Source organism: Arvicola amphibius, chromosome 12 (genome assembly GCF_903992535.2).
Source record: "Arvicola amphibius chromosome 12, mArvAmp1.2, whole genome shotgun sequence".
NCBI lineage: Eukaryota > Metazoa > Chordata > Mammalia > Rodentia > Cricetidae > Arvicola > Arvicola amphibius.
Window position 1 is genome coordinate 57,135,988 of NC_052058.2, and position 24,898 is coordinate 57,160,885.

A 24,898-nucleotide genomic window follows, 5' to 3' on the forward strand; every position below is an offset into this window, starting at 1 on the left:
ATCAATGTAATAAAACTGTATAATGAATGAATCTGTTATAAGGACGGAAAATTTCTAACAAATATTCATGGTCTTAACACTTTGAAAAGCTAAACTGTTTGGCCTTTCCATGTGCACAAAAGGAATTCCCCGTTTAGTTCTTACCTCCCACCTCGCACCAACCGTAAGAGTCAACCAGAAAGCAGGGCTTATGCTGTACAACTGATCAAAAGTCCATGGCTAATAAGTCATAGGCCCTAAAGGAGAATCTACTACTCTTGTTTGCCAAATGGACACGCTGTCAAACTGCCTTCTGAATATTTATATTTATACCCGTAGATCTGAGCTGCGCTCAACCTTGGCCAATGAAGCTTCTTCAGTGGGTAGTAGCTTATGCAGACTCCTGGCTGGTCAGTGCTGAGAATAAGTGACTCGAGCTTTTTGCCTTAGTTGGGTCATCTATATCAGTCTGTCCATCCACACTCGCAGCCGAGGCTCGGGGGTCATCAAGGCAGAGAGAGGGTGCAGAGAGAACATAAGAGCTGGAGGATGGGGAGGACATGCCACGGCCATTGCACCCACGACCTCACTGTAGTTATGGTTACACACATAAGATCAGGCCAATAAGATCAATATCCAGCAGGCATCACTAAGTGGATTCAGTGGATTACAGGGGTGGAGTGAAGGATAGAGAAAGGAATTGATGAAGGAGGAATGGAGGGAGGGACAGAGGGAGGGACGCAAGGAGGGAGGGAGGGATGGAAAGAGGGACGGAGAAAGAAAGGAAGGAAGGAGAAAATATGCAAGTGGGAAAGGGATGTGTAGATGGAGCGGCGGGGCTGTGTTCTGCCACCCGGCGAGCTTTACCCAAAATAATTACGCGGAAACTGTATTCTTTTAAACATTGCCTGGCCCATTTGTTTCAGCCTCTTATTATTTAATTCTCACATCTTGTTTTAACCCATATTTAGTAATCTGTGTAGCACCACGAGGTGGTTGCTTACCAGGAGAGATCTTAACCTGTATCCATCTCGGAGAGGAGAGGCATGGCAGCGACTGCTTATGGCAACTGCCTGAAGTGTCTCCCCAACTCTGCTTCCTTTCTCCCACAATTCTGTTCTGTTTACTCCGCCTACCTAATTCTGTCCTCTTAAAGGGCCAAGGCAGTTTCTTTATTAATTAACCAATGAAAGTAACACATAGACACACTCCTCCATCAATGATGGATTGGGAGATGTCTAGGGGAAATGAAAGCCAGGAGTTGGGGGTGGATACACTCAAGATACATGGTATAAATGATACAAATTGTTAAGGACTAAATAAAAGAAAGTAGCTGCTGAATTGTTCATTTTAAGCAACAATCTTACTTTAGGAACTTAATTTAGACACATGCTTTAACTGAGGAAAATAAAGTCTTTTTTGTCTTAATGACAAGAATCTTCCCTTTCCTGCAGATGCTGGGTTTTGGCAGTGTTTTAAACGGCTCTGCACCTCAGGAGCCATGCAACTGTACTCAATAATTAAGCTAATGATACTAGCAGCAATGTTGGTAGGAAAAGAACAGCAATGGTAATAGCAATGGCGTTTGAAACGTACAGCATTTAACAAGCATTGGGTACTGTCCTCAGCACCTTCCATACTGTCCTTAGTCATGAAGAAGGGATACCATTTTTATCATTTTACAAATAGGCAAACAGGATACAAAAAGGCAAAATAACTGATCTAATATCTATGGCTAATAATCAACATAACAGTATCAAGGGACATAATCAGGTTTCAGAATAAGATTATCTGCCTATATCTCTACCTAGCGTTTAGAGAACTGATTGAAATGATTTAAGACTGTATAAATATAGAAATTATAAATGTAATAAAAATTTTCATTTTGATACTACTTTTTAATCATATTATTTTATATTTCAGTTAAATATATCTATTACTAAGTTATATAGATACTATTTATTGTAATTTCCTGGTATTTTATTTATGACTTCATATTTTTTATTGTTGTTTTATTTTGTTTTTCGAGACAGAATTTCTCTGTAGCTTTGGAGCCTGTCCTGGACCTAACTCTATAGACCGGGTTAGCTTCAAACTCAGAGAGATCTGCCTGTCTCTGCCTACTACGCACTGGAATTAAAGGCATGTACTACCACCCAGCTTATGACTTTATTTTATGGACAGAATTAAATTAACTACATACAAATAAAATTGAGAATATATAAACAAATGTGTTGCATAATTTTAAAATTAAAAATTAAAAGAAACATTCATTTACTCTCTTTTAAATTCTGAGTTCCAAACTAAAAACATATTTCAATCTGTATATAAAAAAAGACAGTAAAATCTCAAACACACTTTTTCCCTACCATGTATTAAAAGAAATAAAAACAAAACTGAAGTTTCTCTTTTTTCCTAGCTCTCTTAGAAGTGAGAAGAGAAATTGCTGCAATCTTGTAAATTAAGTGTGGGACGAGGAATTAAGACTGCCTTCAAACACATGACTACCATTTATGCCCAGAAATTCCTACCCTGAAAGATAAGGATATAAGTGAGTTAAAGGACCACAGTGTGCACACCAGGAACTCCCCAGCTCATTTATCCCAACAGATGGTCACTGTTTCACAGTTTCCTTCCAACTGGGCAAACAACTTACTTATCAGCAACTGTAAACTTAGGACTCAGCTATGATTCCAACTTCAGTGCACTATTCCAACCCTCAAGTGTTGCCTGAGCTTTGCACGGTTTCCACCAGCTCCCTGCAGAGGCAGGAGAACCCACTGTTGACAGCATCCGATGGCCTCTCCACAGGCCTGGGCCGTGAAGACGGCATCAAGGCTGTGCTCTTCCTCATAGGTTGGTGGGCAGGAAATCTAATGCAGGTTTCTTGGTATCAGGCACTCAAGGGATTCTGAAGGAGGCCAGGATTCAACACATTCTACTCAGTCCCTCTAACCAGAAGCTCCCCTTTAAATCTCTTTTCACTGCCTCGCCTAGCCCATGGGTAAAAATCAGATATACCAGCATAAGGAATTATTACAGAAAGAGATAAATATGAAAAAATGACAGGGCTGCAAAAATTTGACGTAAGACTTCAAACTTCAAATTTCATTCTTATCGTAGTGATCTGGGTTAATCCCAAATTTCAAAACAATCACAAAGTATCACTGTAATCCAAGTTTAGAAACAAGGGCAAAGTTGAAAAAAAAAAAACCTTAAAATGCTGAAGTTCATGCTGGCATCTGAGAATATTTTGTAAGAACTTCTTTTGCTTAATTAATTTTATATCTAACGGTTTCAAGTTTGAAAAGTAGATGGGAATGTGGCAAAATAGCAAGGCCCGTGTCTGGTTTATGCAAAGCCCTGGGTTTCACTTCTAGCATCGAAAAGAAAAGACAGATAAGTTTTAAAGAACAGCTCTACCAAAATTATATAAGTAAAAAGTTATATAGAGGTATAATAAAATTGAGCATTTTGACATCACCATCAACTTATGTATTTTTATTAGATCTCACCTACGTGATTTAAGTTATACAGCCAGTATTTGTCCAAAAGCTAGTATTTATTCTAATCCTTGCTTTATTTTACTTTAGCATCACATTTTTTTTCTTTATAAAAAATTTAAACAGGAGATGAAGATTTAGCTCAAGAGAGTGCTTGCCTAGCAAGAACAAGGTTTGGTCCTCAGAATAAATCAGATAGATACCTAACTGAATAAAGCATATTAGATAGATGCTGAAGTTGAACAATTTAAGTAAGAATTTGTTTCCCCACATTCAAACAGGTGTTACGTTTGTACATACATATGCAAATGTAAAATCTAAGAAAAATTTTACATAGCATTTATAAATTCACACCTGCCACTCCAAGGCAGAAAAACCACATATGTACATGGATTTCTATGTACATGTACATCATACATATACATACAAACAGCCTTGGGGATGTATATGTGTTATATCAGCTATATGAGTGTATGTATTGCACATTTGCATATATATTCTAGGCAGGAAAAGTAAATGCAGCATTAACCAGCAATTTCTAGGGAGCACATGAATATAGTAATAAATTTGATAGGAGACTTTAGACTATACTTCATTAGTACCACAAGGCCATCTACATTGCTATCATTTCCTGTAAAAATCTACCAACCATGTGACGTTTCTGTTTTTGCTGATGTTGAGAACATGAAAAGTAGAAAATACAGGGTATTCGTGGTAGCAGCTGCCTGTTAGGCCAGCACTCTCAGTAGACAGGAGGATCAGGAATTCAAGGTCATTCTCAGCTACACAGTAAGTTTCGCACCAGCCTGGGTGAAATGGGATGTCTCAAACAAACAAATACAACCAGAACAGAACAGTTTGGATCCTGGGGTTCCTACTCTACATTAAGGAAAACAATGTCAATCTCTCGGGACTCCAGCTTACTTGGAAAAGAATGGCGACTCTACCTACAGGGCATCCTTGCTCTGCTCATGCAAATAGATGATTCTAAGGTCTTGGTCAGTCTGCTATCTGGCAGAGTGCTAACTAACTTATGTCTTTATTACCCGTCATGTATGGAAATGCACCATTAACTATGGCACAGTGGTAACTAACTCACGTGTTTACTATCCATCATGAGTGGGAATGCCCCACAATTATGTTCCTAAAGACCAGTATGATAATACAGCACTTTCTAAATAATTAAAGATGCATTAATTATGTATAAGATCTTTAAGGTTCATATGCTTTCAACCAATAATAGGACTTCTAAAAAAGTAGCCAGAGGAAATGATTAGAGAAACCATCAAATATTTATGTAGAAAGATATTCTACAAAATATTTTTTTATTGAAAATGGATTTTTGTTCTCATACAGAATATCCTGATTACAGTTTCACCTCCCCTGACTCCTCTCAGTTCCTCCCCACCTCCCCTTCTACCGGGATCCACTCCCTTTCTGTCTCTTATTAGAAAAGCATAGGCTTCTAAGAGATAACAACAACAATAAAAACCCCAAGAAAATAATAAGATAAAACAAAAACCATTACATCAAAGCTGGACAAGGCAAACCAAAAGAAAGAAAAGAACACAAGAGAAGATGCAAATTATTCTTAATTAAAAAAACAAACTAGAAACAACCCAAGTATACAAACATCATACACAGGATTATTACGAAATATTCAATCAGTATTAAAATATTCATGATGCCTCAAAGAAAGATCTAAAATGCTCACAAAAATAAATTAGAGCAACATAATATAAGCAAACATCTCAGCTACATTATGCTCATATGTATGTATCATATATGCACACACAAATCCAAAAAAACACATCAAAATATTAACAAAGAAAATTCTGGTATTAGGAAGCAATTATTGTATTTTGCAATAAGGTCTTGCTATATGTAGTCAAGGCTGGTCTCAAATTCACCACGTAGCTCAGGATGACTTACAAACATGATTGGCCTGCCTTAGATTTCGGAGTGCTAGGATTACAAGTGTGTACCACCACGCCTGTTCAGTTAAATTTTTATTATCTCACATACAAATATGTATATTTTCAAGTATCTCTATGGTTAGAATACATAAAACTACACTCCATTCTGCATATGACTCAGTATATTCTAGTCTCCAAGAAATACCTTTTAAATTAAATTTCATTCCCAAAACAACTTGTAGTAACTGACAGAGATGCACACAACAGACTCAAACACATGAGGAAACAGAAGCAAGAAGTGAACTTGCATTCTCAGTGTACACAGACACACACACTTATGTGTGTCTTTCTCTGGGGGTAATAATCACTGTTTAATTTCATTTTTTTTTTATTTGATGTGCTTTGTCTGCATGTAGGTATGTGTAACACATGCATGCCTGGTGCTCTCAAGGTCAGAAGACGGCATCAGATCTCCTGGGACAGGAGCTATGGATGACTATGAGCCACCACGTGGGTGCCGGGAACTAAACCCAAGTCCTCTGCAAGAACAATGACCGCACGTAACTGCTGAGCTGTCTCTCCAGTCTCATACACAATGCTTCAGATATGCTCTGGAGTGCTAATCAAGAGAACTGAGTGTCCAGGCAGTGGTGGCGCACACCTTTAATCCCAACACTCGGGAGGCAAAGGCAGGCGGATCTCTGTGAGTTCGAGTTTGAGGGCAGCCTGGTCTACAAGAGCTAGTTCCAGGACAGGCTCTAAAGCTACAGAGAAACCCTGCTGAGAGAGAGAGCGAGAGAGCAAGCGAGAGATAGAGAGAGAGAGAGAGAGAGAGAGAGAGAGAGAGAGAGAGAGAGAGAGAGAGAGAGAGAGAGAGAGAGAGAGACTCTGAATGAAACCCAGTTATGTGGTTGGAAAGGAAGAAGGGAAAGTGAGAAGGCAGGGAAGCAAGATCTGAGCATAGCATGAATGAGCACGGCCATGACCAATAGCCAAAGGAACAACTACTAAGAAGGCACAGATACCAAAACAAAGACAGAAATGTAGACAGACTTCTCCTTAAATGTTGCCTTGACTCATGTGCCTTCAAAGAAAAGACTGAAATATTAAAGTATACTGGAATTTCATCATGTAAAACACAGCAAGAAAACAAACATTAACAAAATATTCTATTAATGAAACATTTACAACAGGGCACATACCTTCACTGACGGCATGGGGCTTAACAATGCAGCAGGTACAGTTGGTAAATTTAGCAGTGTTTGCTGGTCCACAGCCTCCACTTGAAGGAAAAAATAATTCCATTTCCTAAAGATACAGAAAGATGAGAAAAGGGATTTTGACAAGGATGATCTCTTATCTGAAACTTACAGAATATTTCTGGAGGTTTCTTTTAAAGTTTCATGATATAAATTTTATTTTTCAAATTTTCTAAATGTGAATTTGAAAAACTGAGTAACTCAGCTCCGTTTCAGCACTTAACAGTCAGAGGAACACGCAAATAGTATAAAAGCAATGGGAAGACGTCATTGTGTAGCCTCTATCATAAGACACAAGGTTTCAATAAATTCTGAGAGTTGGGAAAAACCAGTATGAAGTTCTTACTTTCCCAAAATATAGTTCATAAATACAGATTAATATTAAGTTTAAAAATAAAATATATAAAATAAAGTTAAAACACGTACATCTTCACAGAAACAGAAAAATTAATGTTTGGGGGTCTGAGAATTACAGTTAATAACAAAAATTTACAACAGTTCTATTACAAATCAAAGTGAGCACTATATTATGACCTGATTCACACAGCAGTTATTTGCTTTAACCATGGCTCATTAAACTAGAAGTCAGCAATCTGAATGAACCACAAAGATGTTCACATTTATCAAGTCTTTAATTACTTAAATGGTGTCCCTAAGCTTTTATCACTATTCTTTCCATGATATTCTCTGTTCCACACCCCAAAACATCTGCCAGTGAACGAAGAAATAGCGAGAGGCTATCACATCTAGCGAGCTTTTCATGATGCACCAGCACCACGCATCTGTCACAGCTGGTACTTGTCATTGATCAGATTATAAATTTGAAAAGAACCAACTTGCAGAGCTCAGTAGCTCCCCAAACACCAAAACTAAAACCTGCCACAGAGTTAGTATTTCCTTCTCACTGAAGCCTACCATTCAGGAGGCAGAGGTAGGGGGTCCATCACCAGTACAAGCCAGCCTCACCTACGGAGTAAGTTCCAGGTCAACTACGGCTACAGAGTGGGACCATGACTCAAATTTATAGTAAGATAAATCAAAACTACACTAGCAAACTTTCTTAGTTTAATGGGGGACATTAATTATATAGAATAACAAGCTTCATGGGATATTTTCATAGAAGTCGAACACACTGTGGTCCTAGCCAGCCCCACATTACCCCCTCCCCCTTACTTGTTCCTCTGTCCTCCCATCCTCTTCTCTAATGGTCTCCCTTCTATTTTGACGTGTAAATACTTTTTTAAAACACAAGCAAAAGGGAGGAAGAGAATTTCCTCAAACACTGTATATTTCAGTGATCCCGTTGGCAGAATATTTTAAAAAAATAATTAACTATTACTATTGTTGTTGTTGACTATTAACCTGCTTTTGGCACTAAAAACAAATTTTTATTTTATATAAATAGACTCATATAATGTTATTTTTTCTAGCTTCTTTTATTCACAGTATTTTGAGATTCACTCCCTGTAATCCTTCCTCTCTCTCTCTCTCTCTCTCTCTCTCTCTCTCTCTCTCTCTCTCTCTCTCTCTCTCTCTCTCTCTCTCTCCTGTCTCTCTCCTGTCTCTCTCTGTCTCTACTCTCTCTGACAATAATATGCCATTGATGGCTGCAGCATGGCTTGTTCATTGTTCATCTGATGGACATCTGTGCTATCCCTAGTTTGTGCTAGTACAAATAAGCTGTTAGAAACACTCAAACCCAATCTTCTAAGAAGATGCTCACAGGATAATTTTAATTTTGTTGTTGTTGTTAAAAAATCCTTTTGCTTTGAAACTTTTATTATGTCTGTCTGCCTGCCTTTCTACCTACCTACCTATGTGTGCATGCAATGCGTATGTGCATGGCCAGAGGCCAGAGAACACAGAGAATAAGTTCACTCCTTCCACCACAGAGGTCTAGTTAACAAACTCAGGACATCAGGTGTTGATCCAAGTGCCTTTACCCACTAAGCCGTCTTGCTGGCCCAAGAGCCAGAATTCTTGCATCTTTACACAAGCTGCATTTCCACGTGTTTCTAGTTTTTCTCCTAGACCCCTACTTGGCTAACAGTGCTTGTCTGAACTACAAACGGACTAAAAGGAAGCCTTCTTTTGGAATACCTACCACAGATCTGTACACTAGTACTCTTAATTGAATTCAGTCACAAACATGAGGGTCAGCAACTTATGCCTTTACAGAAAGAAGTGTGGGATCAAGGGTCAGATCTGGTGAAAACTGCGCTCAACTGTGACTAACAGAACTGATTAAAAAGGAGGCGTGTCTCTGAGCCATGTGATCCTCTGAACCACGTGATCTTCTGAATCACGTGAACTACTCGATCCTAGGAAACCGCCACCAGCTGTTCACCACTACTACACCAGCTGTTCTAATCCTCCCAAAGTCCTCAGCGGGAGAAATATTTCATTCTGACATAAAACAATTTCCCAAACAAAACAGAAGAAAAATATTTCTCAAAACGACTTACTCTGGCAGCAGATGCAAAAGAATCAGGGCCATGAGCAGCGTTTCTGATGCCATCTGTCCCAAAGAGGGCTCTGATGCTTCCAGGGGCATCTGTGCGAGCTAGCCCAGAGTTTGCGGGTCCAAGCAATCTTTTCCACTCGCATATCGCATCATCTCTTAAAATCTCCATGGCAATAACCGGACCACTTGTAATAAACTGGATCAGTTCGCTAGGAAACAGGGGAAACCTGAATTACTTCTCTGCTCTGTCAATCTGGACATCAGCCTTAACAATGACATCAGTAATTTCAGGGACCAGAGTTTCTGGGCGCAGTGAAGCGACCGGGCGGTGCAAAACCCTCATGAATGGAGTGCACTACTGTTAGCAGGGGGAAAGAAAGGCCTGCTGAATTCCGATGATTCCATCAACTGAAACTGCACAGTGTTGACCTAAGCGTTCCCAGGACTCTCAGCAGGACAAAAGCAATTTCCCTTTTTATTTTCATATGGTTTATTGTGGCAGTCAGGTAGAATTGTGCAATAACAAAGTAATGCGCATGACATTTTGTAACATTTTCAACGCAGAGAGTGACAACTCTAAATCAACGTGAGAGAAAGAATGTCAGCAGGCCTTCAGATACTAGCTAGCCCTTTAGCAGCATAAAACTACTCTGGGTTATGATATACTAAACGATCAACCACACGCATTTATTGACGGTCTATGCCTTAGTCCCAGTTCCCTGGGAAGGAAAGCTGATACTTCATTTCATTTTTCCATCTCTTCATGTGCACACGGCAGCAATGGTAAAGTTAACTTTAAGAAAAGTGACATCCCAATCCCTCACTTTCTTAAGCAGAGGCAAAAGAGAGAGGACAGGACCTTCTCAGAGGAGGACAGGGTGCCACGCCTGTTACTTTATGACTGCTTTACACTACCGTCTCTCTCCTTCCCACTCAAAAGAGCATTTCCAGGAGACAGCACCCACTATGCTAAGAGTGAATATTGTGAATATTGCATTGTGTGTAAAAGGTACCAAAATAGAAGGGGCAGGTGGAGAGAATGGGAGGAGGGGAGGGAGTGGGAACTGGGATTGGTATGTAAAAATGAAACAAGAGAGTTTGCTTTCTTTTAAAAAATATAAAATAAATTATAAAAAGAAACCAAAATAAGACCTTAAAAGCACAACAAAATTCCCAGCATAAAATATGATTACAAACGCATTTTCAATTCAATGAAATATAAAAGAATGCTTCTTAAAAGTTAAATAAGTGATCCATTTGTTTCTGATTAAGGCTCAAGTATTTAGTGGTGGATATAAGAAGTCTTTCTATTCAAAGTTAATGAGAAAATACTTTTAGTTCTGAAGCTAAGCACTTACTTATAAAAAGGCCTTGAGTGGTGGTCTACATGGAAGTCTGTGGCTTCTTTCCTATAAAACAAGCAAAATAACAATAGTTAAGGTTTCTGGAAATAGTTATTTTAGCTTATATTAATAAAATATAGATTAAAACACACATGCATTTGATCTGCATACAAATTAACTATGCTTTTTCAACAAATTTTATTTCACCAAACAGCATATCCCAAGTATGAGTCCTTCCTATGCTGAGATATAAAATAAGAGGATATGTTTACTTTTTTATTGATGTTACACTTCATCTGTCTTCCACTTCATCAGCAACTCACGGCATTCTCAATACAGTGCTAAATATCAGAGCAATAAGAATGTTTACTATTTGAAGTCCAAACAAATTATATTAAAAAATGAAGAGAAATCTTCTAATTCAAAACTTAGAATTAATTTCAAGTTTTAGAATTTTGGCTACAGCTTATTTTATTTTTGTCATCTATTGGGGATAAACAACACTGAGTGTGTCTGAGATGGCGCGTCTCCGGAGGATTCTAGGCGTCACACAAAGAGATAGGCTGCGCAAGAACGAAGGAAACTACAGGACACAGCAACGGCGCTTGAGATACTTTGGAATGTTATGAGAATGGATGATGGCAGATACCCGAAGACAGCACTGCTTGGAGGATGCATGGGATAAGGCGAAGAGGAAGGCCCAAGAAACACTGGATAGACAGCATAAAGAAGACTGTGGCACCTTGGGTATGACAACAACACAAGCATCTAGGACTGTCCAGGATGGGAACACCTGGAGAACCGCCATAAACAGAATGCCCATGCATGCTTAAGCATTGCCGGGGCATAAATAAAATGAAAAGGAATGAATGAATTGGGGATAAACCTAGAACCTCATTCATGTACAGAGTGCTCTACTCCTGAGCACCATCTCAAGCCCCTTCAGGTTCTAATTTACCAGTTTTTGCTTAGTCATTAGTAAGAACTCTTCAGGGAAAAGCTCTTTACGTTTGTATTTTTTTAACCTCTTGACAAATTATATATATATATATATATATATATATATATATATTAAAATCTGAATTTCCACTAAAAGTTATTATAATCTAATCCAGTAAGGTTAAAGGTATAAAAAGCTTTCTTTCCCCTACCAAAGTCAGGTGTCTTTCTTATAATTGTGCAGCTTTCTTGATGGATTTAAAAAGAATTTATACTATGTAACAAATATATATAAACAACCAATTTTTTTTACAATCTTTGTTTATTCTAAATGTACAGTATTTAGCTGTATATCTGTTTACCATAGGAATACAGTACCCTTAGAGCTCCAGAAGAGGATGTCAGAGCCCCTGGGACTGGAGTTACTGATGGTTGTGAGCCACCACGTGGGTGCTGGGAACTGAACCTGGGTCCTCTGGAAGAGCAGCCAGTACTCTTCACTAATGAGCCATCTCTACAGCCCCTCAGCTATTTTTTAAAATAGCAAATAAATTACAAGTGTTTGCTAGCAAAAAAAAAAACCCACAATCTTTAGACTTGAGAATTAATTTTGTATGCAATGCTTTTAAGATCTTTTATCATCCACAGCTAGGGAGGTTATAGAGCACTGTGGGAAATCCACTGCTGCTGTTTAGCTAAATTGACATGGTGCCAAACTGTCTTCTATGCAATTATGTTTACACCCATGGACAAATGCTGCTCTCACAAGCCTTTTCCAGACAAGCCTATTTCCAGTGAACAGTGATGAATGCGAATATCCTACGATGCTCGGGTACCAAGAGAAGAGACAGCTGACTGCTCAGCCCTAGGCAAGATACTTATACCATCCACTCTAAGGCTCAGGGAAAATCACAGAAGAAAGGGTGGAAAGAATGTAAGAAATGGAAGATAGGAAGACGGGCTGCAACGTGTTATCTATTGGACATGACACAGTCACTGCAAACATGTACTCAGAGCTGCTGTTGTTGCCTACACTGGACCTGCGTAGGACTGGACCTGTCAATATTAGCAAAAGTCATTTGTTACTAAGTATTGCATACTCTGCTCTATTTTTACATGATGGGAAGCTCCATCTACTGTTCACACCAGCATCCCCTCAAGTGATAAAGCTGTACCACAGAATAAGGACTGTAACATCACTAGGTGACCAAAAATTCTCATCTCCATTGGAATCTTATGAGACCACAGTCATACACAGTCCATCACTGACCAAAATGTTGCTATGCGCTACATCACCTCATTTATTTCTGTCCTGCCTTGAACGGGGGTGGGGAGGTGGGGGGTGTCAACTGGCGCTAAAGAGAAGGGAGTCACATTTCTCTGTTCTTTGCCCAGCACTGTGAATACTTTGTTACCATTCCCAAGATAAACACAACTTTATCCTGGAGTCACAATTATTTTGTAATAGAAAAAGCTTATTAGGATAAGTCTTATTTTCATCAAATACTTCAAAAAATATCGAAATTAGGTTAAGTAATGTTGTTTTTTAGAGAGGTAAACAGCCATATTGGCATGCACACTAAGATGAATTAAATGTAAGTAAACACTTCTAAATGCATCCCTTTGGGGAACCAGAACTAACAGAAATCGTTAGATGACTACATCCCCTATTATTTTCATAAAGTACATTATTCTTACATAGAAGAGATTATGTGAAGAATTGATATTATGTAAGCAAACAGAGCTACGGAAGTCAACACGGTTAAATGAGGGCTGTGTAAATCTGACAACCTCTAGTGGCTTAGAGTTAGGTCGTTGTTTAATTAGCTGATTATCTATCTATTGTCTTGCTTCTTCATCTATAGTGATAGTCTATATTTGCCACTCAGTGAAAGGCTTTTGCTTCATCTTGTGGACTCTGTTTTCTGCTTCTGTTTACATAAAGAATGAAGGGTAAGAGAAAGGACATTACATAACTGAAAATGTACAACACATTCGTTACCTTGAAAGCGTCATCATTCGGAGTTTGGTTATAGTAAATCCACTTTTGTTTATCATTTCAATTATTTCTCCAGCTTTTGATACTGCATCTGGTTTGATCAGGGCTAATGTTCTGTAAGAAATAAAGAATAAATATGAAAATAAAAACAGTCCTATAGTTTTAAATTTATGAATCCAAGCAGTCATTTTCTTAACAACCACATCAGACCATTACCATCCAAATTAAAAATATAGGGAAGTGTATTAAAGATATCACTTAAAATTTATATAAAGTAAGATCACTATTTTCCCAAAGAAATGAAAGTAAGCTAAACCTTATTTTTAAAAAGCAAGAGGCAGGATGAAGTGGCACACCCCTTTAATTCCAGCACCCAAGAGGCAAAAGAGGTAGATCTCTATTCTGACTTTAAGGGTAGCCTGGTCTACAGAGAGTTCTAGGCCAGGCAACAATACATAGCAAGACTATACCTATAAAAAATAAGAGGAAATGGTAGAAGAAGAGAAGAAAATGGGCAGGAAGGAACATTAAACTTGTTATTTTTATTTTAAAATTTTTATTACATTTACTTATTTTCATGTGTGTGAGCACGAGCATTTCATAGCCTGTACATGGAGGCCAGAGGGCCACTTGTGAGAGTCAGCTCTCTTCTGCCAAGTGGGTGTCAGGGATGCAATTCAGTCCTCGGGCTTGATGGCAAATGCCTTTAATCATGAACTATCTCATCAGCCCTAACATGAGTATGTTTTTTTAAATACTCAAATTAGAAAATGCAGGTATTAAAAATGTCTATGTATTATAAGATATTTTTATATAGAGAACGAATCCCCCAAGAAATTGCATTGAATATGCTAGAAATTTAGTGTTCTCAAACCACTTAAACTTATGCATGTCTTGCTTTCAGTCCAGCACTAACACAAACGTAACTATAAATTCTTCCACTGGGTATCTATTCATGGCAAGTTTAAAACACAAACACCCAAATGCCCTCTGACCCAACAGTACATGTGAATATCAAGTGCCATGCTAGCCTTTAAACATGAATCATGCCTTTTCTTCTTCCAAAAGGGTCCACCGGAGCCCTGCACTTGGTCCAGAAGCTCCCACAGCCGTCCCCCTGCTAGCACCGAAACAAGCACTTATTATACACAGTAGGTGACAGTCTCAAGAGAAAACAATATGAAAACCATTATGATAAATTAGCCTTCTCAATGGACAGCGAGAAAACAGATTGGCCAGGCGTCACTAAGGCAGGCCGGTTGCGGATATCTGAAAACCCACGATTCTCCCTGAGCCATACTGAACGTCTTTCAGAGGCTTCACACTCTAAGCAAACGGTGCAGACCTATCTGTGAGTGGACAACCATCAGCCTGCTGTAGCCCAACATCCTAGACAACGCAGTGTGGGCGCTCTGCAAGGGGCGGGTCAGTTCCGTGCCAGGCCTCTCTGAAAGCGGCAGACAGACAGGAATAAACATCTATGAAAATGGCTCAAAATGCATTCATGCTTGTTCTAAGTATACAACAATACATTTTAAACAATGGCCACTTTGTGAATTCTCTTACATTCTCTTTGTAAGCATAAAGTATGTGCTCACTTCACAGATAAAGGACAACAGTCACCCAGGCAACTTGTGATTTGGAAAAAAACATTCTGCGAAGATTTTAACTGGTAAGAGCAGCCAAGTTGTTTAGAGAAATTCTTCTTTTTTATTAATTTGGTTTTTTTTTTTAAAGAAAATAAACCATCCCCCCTCATCTCACATACCAATCCCAGTTCCCTCTCCCCTACTCCTCCAATTCCCTCCACCCATCCCCTCACCCCCGCCCTCATCTATTCCTCAGAGAGGCCAAGGCACACTGCCCTGGGGAAGGTCCAAGGTCCTCCCCACTACATCCAGACTGAGCAAGACATCCATCCAAAGACAACAGGTTCCTCAAATGCCAGTACAAGCAGTAGGGACAAGTCCCAGCATCACCACTAGTGGCCCCGCAGTCTGACCCAGTCATACAACTGTCATCCACATTCAGAGGGACTGTTTTGGAATCATGCTGGTTCCTTCTCTGTCTGGCTAGAGTTGGTGACAGAAAAATCCTTCTACTGAATTTTTTTTTTTTTTGGTTTTTCAAGACAGGGTTTCTCTGTGGATACCTGGCTATCCATTGAGCCACAGTGAGAGCAAGGAAAGAGATACCTTGATTGAGGGAACCATTATGGGGTTAGCAAGAAACCTGGCTCTAGAAAAACTCCCAGGAATCCACAAGGATGACCCCAGCTAAGATCCTAAGCAATAGAGAAGAGGGTGCCCGAACTGGCCTTGCCCTGTAGTCAGACTGATGATTATCTTAAATATCACCATAGAACCTTCGTCCCACAACAGATAGAAACAGAGGCAGAGACCTACATCGGAGCACTGGACTGAGCTCCCAAGGTCCAGTTGAAGAGTAGAAGGAATGAGAATATGAGCAAAGAGGTCAATACTATGAAGGGTTCATCCAATGAAACAGTTTATCTGAGCTAATGGGAGCTCACCAACTCCAGCTGGACTGGAAAGGAACAAGCATAGGACCAAACTAGTCCCTCTGAATGTGGCTGACAGTTGCATGGCTGGGGCAGACTGAGGGGCCACTGACAGTGGCACCAGGATTAATTTATCTCTACTGCATATACTGGCTTTTTGGGATCCTATCCTCTTTGGATGTATACCTTGCTCAGCCTAAATGTAGTAGGGAGGGCCTTGAACCTTCCACAAAGCAATGTGCCTTACCCTCTCTTAGGATTAGAGGGGGGTGAGATGGGAGGATATGTGGAGGGAATGGAAGGAGGGGAGGGAGTGGGAATTCGGATTGGTATTTTTTTTAAAAAAAATGTAATTAAAAAAAAAGAAGAAGAAACTAGCTCTGCAGACCAGGCTGCTCTTGAACTCACAGAAATCTGTCTGCCTCTGTCTTCCAAGTGCTGAGACAGAAACGTGCAGTTACCTCATAGAAGTGAACAGAATTCCACAGTATTAACAGGAGAAAAGAAAGCCCATAGACAGAATGCATTAATGATGACTATCTGAGTTAAACAAATTGTTTGTAATTATTGGATGTACTTAAACATTCAAAAGAGATTTAGGTCTTTTTCCTTGTGCCAAGAAGGCCATCCTTAAACACCTTCTAAGCACAGATACTACCTTCTAACACAGATACACCCTCCTAACATAGATACACACTCCTAACACAGATACACCCTTCAACACAGATACACCCTTCTAACACAGATACACCCTTCAACACAGATACACCCTCCTAACACAGATACACCCTTCAACACAGATACATCCTTCTAACACAGATACACCCTCCTAACATAGATACATCCTTCTAACACAGATACACCCTCCTAACATAGATACACCCTCCTAACACAGATACACCCTTCAACACAGATACACCCTTCAACACAGACACATCTTTCTCACACAGATACACTCTCCTAAGCACATAAACCACCTTCAGTGCAGCTCGGAATATTCGCACTCCCTTTTAGGGCAATGGACACATAAAGAAAGCTGAGATTCCAGGACTCAGAAGTTTTCTTTAAGCCATCCAAATGACTGCTATTATTTACTACCCATTTGCAGTTAGAAAAGAATCAGAAAAGAAAATGATGAAATAATTCAAGCCAATGAAATATATACTACTGCAAGCATTAACTATATTTACAAAGGCCAAATACTTCAATATTTATTCACATGAAAATATATCCAGTTTAAAAATTCGTCCCATTCAACAGTATTAGTCAATAAAATGGATTAGTAGCAAAAAAACAGACACATTTTAGACTAATAAATCCAACAGATTTACTGTGTAGAAGTGTGACTGGCCAAGGTACTTTACCATCCTATAGGATCAGTTTAAGAACATTCATTCCTCACAAATCAGAGTTAATAGAAATAGTAATTGTTATTACCATTTTTATTTTCATTTGGCTCCAGTCAGACTATTAATCCCAGCTTTTCAGATTATCTTTGCGAGTTGAAATGAAAACCTGTAACATCAGGGCCTGCTTGTTGGGTTTCCCAGCACTTGGGAGGCAGAGGCAGGCGTGTAGTGTGAAGCGGCGGGCTGTGTCCCGCCACCCGGCTAGCTTTACCCAAAATAATTACACGGAAACTGTATTCTTTTAAACACTGCCTGGCCCATAGTTTCAGCCTCTTATTGGTTAATTCTCACATCTTCCTTTAACCCATATTTAGTAATCTGGGTAGCACCACGAGGTGTGGCTTACCAGGAGAGATCTTAACCTGTGTCCATCTCGGAGAGGAGCAGCATGGAGACTCACTATCGTGACTGCCTGAAGCGTCTCCCCAACTCTACTTCCTTGTTCCCACAATTCTGTTCTGTCTACTCCACCTACCTAATTTTCTGTTCTTAAAGGGCCAAGGCAGTTTTCTTTATTAATTAACCAATGAAAGAAACATAGACAGATAACTCTCCTCCATCACAGGCGGATCTCTGAGTTTGAGGCCAGCCTGGTCTACAAGAGCTAGTTCCAGGACAGGCTCTAAAGCTACAGAGAAACCCTGTCTCGAAAAACAAAAACAAAACAACAAAAAAAACAAAACAAAACAAAAAAGATATTTTTTCAGTGTTATACAAGACATAGAGATAAAGTAAAACAGAATTAGAATAATCATGTCCAGGTCCTATCCAGCCTCCTATGTTTGAATTCTCATGACTCTTTGGTTTTCAGGTATTAAACTTTATCTTACTTAATGCACAGAGCAATAGGTTTCATGATTACATTTTCATAACATACAGCATTGAATTTTGCTCGTCTCTCACCCTTACCCACCCCTACCATCTCTCCCTCCTCGGGCTGGACCCTTTCATAAACATATATTCCACTTGACAATGCCAATGTCTTCTCACCAGCGCCACCTGGCGTAAAACTTGGATGAGGCTTCTGTCCCTCCCTGCTCCCATCCCTTCCTGCCAACTCTGCCAGGGAGCCACAGTGGAGCAGTGTGCTGCCCACTCCTTCCTGCTGTGGGACAATGGTCTTCTACCCTGTAAAGATTTGTTGCTTGTATTGCTTTAATAAAACGCTGATTGGCCAGTAGTCAGGCAGGAAGTATAGGCAGGGCAACCAGACTAGGAGAATTCTGGGAAGAGGAAAGGCTGAGTCTGTTGTCATCACCCAAATGCAGAGGAAGCAAGATGAAAACGCCTCTCTGATAAAGGTACCAAGTCACATGGCTAACACAGATAAGAATTATGAGTTAATATAAATTACAAGAGTTAATAAGAGCCGGGCGGTGGTGGCGCACGCCTTTAATCCCAGCACTCGGGAGGCAGAGGCAGGCGGATCTCTGTGAGTTCGAGGCCAGCCTGGTCTACAAGAGCTAGTTCCAGGACAGGCTCTAAAAAAGCTGCAGAGAAACCCTGTCTCGAAAAACCAAAAAAGAAAAAGAAAAAAGAGTTAATAAGAAATCTGAGCTAACATGCCAACCAGTTTAAAATTGATGTAGACCTCTGTGTGTTTATTTGGGACTGAAAGGCTGTGGGACCTGGCGGGACAGATACCTCTGTCAACACTTTCCCACTGGGTGACCCTTTTTGTTCCCCCACACTTTACAGTTGACACCATTTTCTTTAAAAAAAAAATTTTCTAGCTAGTATATAAAATAATGTGATTCATAGTGATATTTTAGTATCATTACACTCTGTTCTTTTTTACAACCCTGGTCCTCCCGAATGGTGACTTGTTTCTTGTTAGTCCCAATCCCATGCCCCAAAAGTCTGTCTGCTTTCATGACATACATGAACGCTCTCTTGTTCCCCACTCCCTCCAGTCCTCTCTCCTCCCTAGTTTCCTTTCTACACTCATCTATCTATCTATCATCTATCTATCTATCTATCTATCTATCTATCTATCTATCTATCTATCTATCTATCGATCTATCTATCATCTATCAATCTATCATCTATCTATCTATCATCTATCTATCATCTATCTATCATCTATCTATCTATCGATCTATCTATCAATTATCTATCTATCTATCATCTATCAATCTATCTATCATCTATCTATCTATCTATCTATCATCTATCTATCTATCTATCTATCAATTATCTATCTATCTATCTATCTATCTATCTATCTATCTATCTATCTGTTTGGTTTTTTGAGACAGAATTTCCCTGTGTAACAGCCCTGGCCATCCTGGAACTCACTCTGCAAACCAGGCTACAAGCCTTGAACTCACAGAGATCCCCCTGCCTCCACCTAGTGAGTGCTGGGATTAAAGGTGTGCATTACCATTGCCTGTCTTATTTTTTAAGGCAGGGTCCCATCAAGTCCAAGCTGACCTTAGACTCCCTAGGTAACCTAATAAGACCTTGAACTCTTATCCCCCTATCTCCACTTCCCATGTACTGGAATAACATATATGTCCCCTCCCAAGTTTTACACAGTGCTGGGGTTCAAACCTGGGCTTTCAGGGCTTTGTCCATTCTAGGCAGACACTCTACCAACTTAGCTGCATCCCCAGCCTGCATTACTCCTTTCTATTAATCACACACGCTTCTTATTTCCTATTTATATTTATTACTTCTATAATTATTCAGATCATTATTTTAGTAATTAAACTTTTATAAGTTTGAGCCACCACCTTATTCAACCAGAATAACAGTCCTTCTCAACTCTGGACAGGAATTCCCGCCTTTCTATCTTTCTTTATACTCATTCCTTTGGCTAGCATTTTACCCCGGGTCATCTAACTGGGTGGTAATTTAACCCATCTTTTATCATCAACACCAAATAACTCCACAAAGCCTTCAGCTTTGCAAGAAATAATTGTCTTCTAAGTTTATGGTGATTCGAGCACCATTACTTCCTCTCTCCCAAAGCCATGCTTATCCTTAGGAAGAAGAGTTCATGCTCAAACAGTCTTTGATTTTAGTGAGAAATATAAAACAAGGAGAGTGTAAAAGCTTCTCACCCCCCTCCCCTCAAAATAATCACCTTCCAAGACTACGGATATCACTGTTATTCTAATCAGGAACAAGTCCCAGATCAGCTCCAAACTATTCAAAAACTGATAATACATTATATTGGGCCACTGGAAAGAAGTGTGCTGAGACAACCCAATCGAGAAGTAGGAAACCAGAAGCTAGTAGCCACAGTCACGTGTGATGTTACCATGGAAGAGACGGCAGAACTGTTTTCTTACTTCTCTTTCCTGCTGCCCAGCTGGCGAGCTGTGTACTGGTCCCCATAGTCCACCAGCACCAGTTGTCGAGAAAAGACATTCACTTTGTTGCCTATAAATAAATCTTCCAAGCGCAGCTCCTCATACTTGGTCCGCTTTAAGAAGGTGCGACGATTCTTTACATCATGCTAGAACCAAACGCAATGAAAAATACATACAAAGGTTAACCTTACTGGGAGGTAGAAATGGTTTTCAGTTTATCTGACCAAAGACAGCTACACCCTTTCACTTTTTAACTTCACATATAAATCATATTTTATACTAGAAATCTCTATTTCCAAATCCAATCTAGTAATAATAAAAATATATATTTTAAAATACCCTGAGGAGACGTATTTTAGCCAAGCTGTTTCAGCATCTATGAGCCAGAGACAGTCAGATTCTCACATTCCTTATTTTCACCTACTCATACACATTCCAATACTAAATAAGCTCATTAGAAATTGTATTTTATTTAAATTGTGTATTTATGTCTCTGTGTGGGTATGTAATGTGAGTGCAGGTGCAGAAGCAAGAAGAGGTGTTGGCCTGTCGGGAGCTGGGGTTAGAGTTGCCGCGAGCTGTCTAGTGTGGTGCTGGGAACCACACTCGGGACCTACAAGAGCAGCAAGCACTCTTAACTGAGCCGTCTTCCAGGCCCCCCCCCCTCCCAAATACGCTGACTTTTTAAAGAGATTGCCAACGAAGGAACACAAAGAAAGGGATCCTCTTAGATCCTCTTCAGTTTGAATTTTTATACAGACACCAACTTTCAATAATATATATGACTATAATATCAATTTGACCAGAACCACTTATCAAATATTGATTAATCCAAAACACCAGTTATCCCACTTCAACTTGGGGTCTCACTGTATCTATCTGTGTGTGTGTGTGTATGTGAGTGTTGTGTGTGTGTTATATACATGTTCATGCATATGCGTGTAGGTAGGTGTGCATGACCACATGCTTACATGAGAAGGCCTGATCTGGTGTTTCCCCTGTCATTTCCACCTTCCTCTATTGACACAGGGTCTCTCACTGAACCTGAAGTTTGTTGTTAAAGCTAGGCTAGCTGGCCAGAGAACTCTGGGGAGCTGCCTGTCTCTGCCACTCAATGTTGGCGTATCACATGGAACAATGCCCAGCTATTATACAGGTATTTAATGTTCAAGTTCAGAACTTTATGCTTTCACAACCAGTGTTATTACCCACTAAGAGATTTCTCTAGGTCAGTTTGTTTTGAGACAAAGTCTTGCTACACAGCTCAGGCAACCTTGAACTTGTGATTCTCCTGCCTCAGCCTCCTAAGTATTGAAATTATAGTCAAATGTCACCAAATTTAAGCTGTTCCTATATTTTAATGTCAAAACTTGTGAAATACTTTGGTTAGAAGTCTGCAACAAGGTTGGGTGTGAAGGTACACATTTATAAATCCATTTGAGATGAGACAAGATTACAAGTAAGAAGCTAGTCTGGATTATGTGGTAAAATTCTGTCTACAACATAACTCAGAAAAGAAAAATACCAGCACAAAGTTATCTTCATGTATTGATGTTTTAATGAACACCAAGAAAAAAGAATTCCAATAAAAATATATCTTCAGAAAGTGGTTGGTTTGTGCCACTATTACACCAGTGCATCTAGCAAGCTGGTCACCTGTGTATAACGAATGTTATACACAGTATCTCAGTGTATCTCAGTGTTTGTGTTCCTTGTGCTTTTTTCCTTTGGCTTTTTTTCCTGTTTGTTTGTTTGTTTTGTCATATTCTGATTTGCTTTTATTTTATTTTTAGATGCCTATTTGTAGTCTAATGAAAGAGAGAAAGAAAGGAGTTGGTGGGGAAGTGGGGAAAATCTGGAAGGAGTTGAAAGAGGGGAAACTGCAATCAGAATATACTGTATGAAAAAATATATTTTCAATTAAAAAAACTATATATTCAAATGCAATTTCAAAACCAACCATACCAAAGGCAGTTTTATTCTTCTCGCCCCTTACGACATAACTTTGCTAATTTTTAAGCAAACAAAGGCTACTTATCAGTGTGTGAGCTCCCATGTATGAGCAGTCGTCCATGAACAGGCATGAAAGACAAAGGTGAACTTCAGGTCTTCTTCTCAGGAGATGTACACCTTTTATTTGTCTGTTTTGTTTTTGGTTTGGGGGAGTTTTTTTGTTTTTGTTACAAGTTTTTTTGTAGTCCTGGCTGGCCTGGAACTTGCTATGCAAACCAAGCTGGCCTCAACCAAAAATTTGGCTGGTTTCTGCCTCCTGACTGCACCCCTGGCTCACTTTACCTTTTGAGACAGGACCTCCCGCCACACCAGGGGCTTGCCCATCAGCCAGACCATCCAGGCAGCAAGTCCCGCATCTCTGCTTCCAGCGTGCTGGGATCCCAGGCAGGTCACACTATGCCTGATGTTTTACCTGGCTGTTAAGCGTCAGACTCAGCAAGCGCTTTACCAACCGAGCCATCTTCTAGCCCGCATTTACCATTTCAACAGATCCATCCGCAGGGTAAAACAGAAGCTCATAGCGGCGCAGCAGCGAGGCGTTGGGGTCATACCACTCTGCGAGGAAGGCAAACCTCTCGCTCTGGTTCTGTGCGGAAGAGAATTTTATCACTATCATATAGCAGACGAGCACTCATGTAAGTCATACAAAAAGAAAAGGAGAATACCCAAATATTGACACAAACAAATCCTTGCTATTATAATGAATTATTCTTCTCAGAAATTTGTCCTGCTGGCTTCTGATTAATACCCTTAGGTCTTTCAAAGGCGAGTTTCATCTTAGCATCATGGCTATTCAATTGTCCTAATTCAATCAGCAATTTTGGAACATGAGCTCTTATTCTGACTACTTTAACAATTCAGAGTCGTTCTGAAGTTTACTTAAAAACTATCATCAAGCAATTGGGAGACTCCACTGCTACGTTTAAATATCCCAGCCTTGGGAATTTAACAAGTTTATACTATTGTCACTAGTGCAGTAAACATCTTTTCTCTCCTTAGTAATTTTACAACAGTAACATTTTGTAGAAACCTGTTTCTCCAAAAGCATGCACCTCTGAGAAACAGAAGCAAGACAGGTCTTCTGTGGATTACTCTCTGACAAGTAAGCCCCAAGCAGACAAACTTACAAGAATGATTTCCACTATTTCCAAAGTTTCTCCTAAGCTCTTAGGTAGGACTTTTTGGAGTTCTGACCTAGAGTTTCACAATAGGAACCATAGACAAAGAAGAAGTATCCAGCCTGTCATCTTGAAAGGGAGCCAGTTTCTTCTAAAACCATGATTCGCCTAAATGAAATTTTAAAAAATTCATAAGAACAACCATGGAAGGCTGGATAGATACCTCTGGCTGCTCTTCCAGAGGTTCTGAGTTCAATTCTCAGCAACCACATGGTAGCTCATAGTCATCTATAAATGACTATAAAGGGATCTGATGCCTTCTTCTGGAATGCAGGTATACGTGCACATGATAGGGTACTGGTACACATAAAATAAATAAATCTTTTTAGAAAATCATGAAAATGTTATTCACAGATGCAGAAACATAATCCCCAAACCAGTACTGTTTCCTTTATGAGGTAAGGAAGTACTCTGAGTATAAACAGTACTTAAACTTGGCTTAAATTCCACCTCCCAATTTCCTTTTGAAGCACACACATTGTCCCTTTTTGCGTCTCACATGCATTTGGGGATATGAGGACAGTACATCTACACTTAGTTAATTTCCATTGCTAGAGCAGCGAGCATTGGAACGTTAGGAGATGTTCACAGGTTGTACATTAGGAATCAGTGCTGCTTTCGGAGTGAGCTGTTACTAAGGGAACCTCCCCCTCATCCTCTTTAATCATCCACTATGGAACAAAAATGCTCATGACATGTTCTTTGAGTTCTCAACCCTGAGAACAGTAAGCCAAATATATTTTCTTTATGTTAAAACAACAGAAACTAAGTGAGAACATGATTTTCTCTCTCTCTCTCTCTCTCTCTCTCTCTCTCTCTCTCTCTCTCTCACACACACACACACACACACACACACACACACACAGAGAGAGAGAGAGAGAGAGAGAGAGAGAGAGAGAGAGAGAGAGTGTCACAGACCATACTCATTTTAAAACTTTTAAATTTTAATTTTCAACTTTACTGAGCCAAGTCTATCATTTTCTAAGCGATATCAATACTTGGAATCATCTTATTAAACTCCTTCATTTTATGGATAAAGAACTGAGTTCTAGAGGATA

General features: G+C 39.6%; 1 protein-coding gene across 3 annotated transcripts in view; it reads right to left on the minus strand.

Moving 5' to 3' along the window:
- The window catches only part of Nme7 (NME/NM23 family member 7), a 135,592-nt gene that overhangs the window by 89,029 nt on the left and 21,665 nt on the right, over nucleotides 1-24,898 (minus strand). For all 3 annotated transcript variants that reach the window (XM_038348828.1, XM_038348827.1, XM_038348829.1), the window contains exons 3-8: nucleotides 23,141-23,248; nucleotides 20,629-20,795; nucleotides 13,406-13,516; nucleotides 10,480-10,530; nucleotides 9,123-9,330; nucleotides 6,601-6,706 (exon numbers count right to left, since the gene is read on the minus strand). In XM_038348828.1, coding sequence (XP_038204756.1) covers nucleotides 6,601-6,706; nucleotides 9,123-9,330; nucleotides 10,480-10,530; nucleotides 13,406-13,516; nucleotides 20,629-20,795; nucleotides 23,141-23,248 — 751 coding nt within the window. The remainder of the gene's footprint in view (nucleotides 1-6,600; nucleotides 6,707-9,122; nucleotides 9,331-10,479; nucleotides 10,531-13,405; nucleotides 13,517-20,628; nucleotides 20,796-23,140; nucleotides 23,249-24,898) is intronic.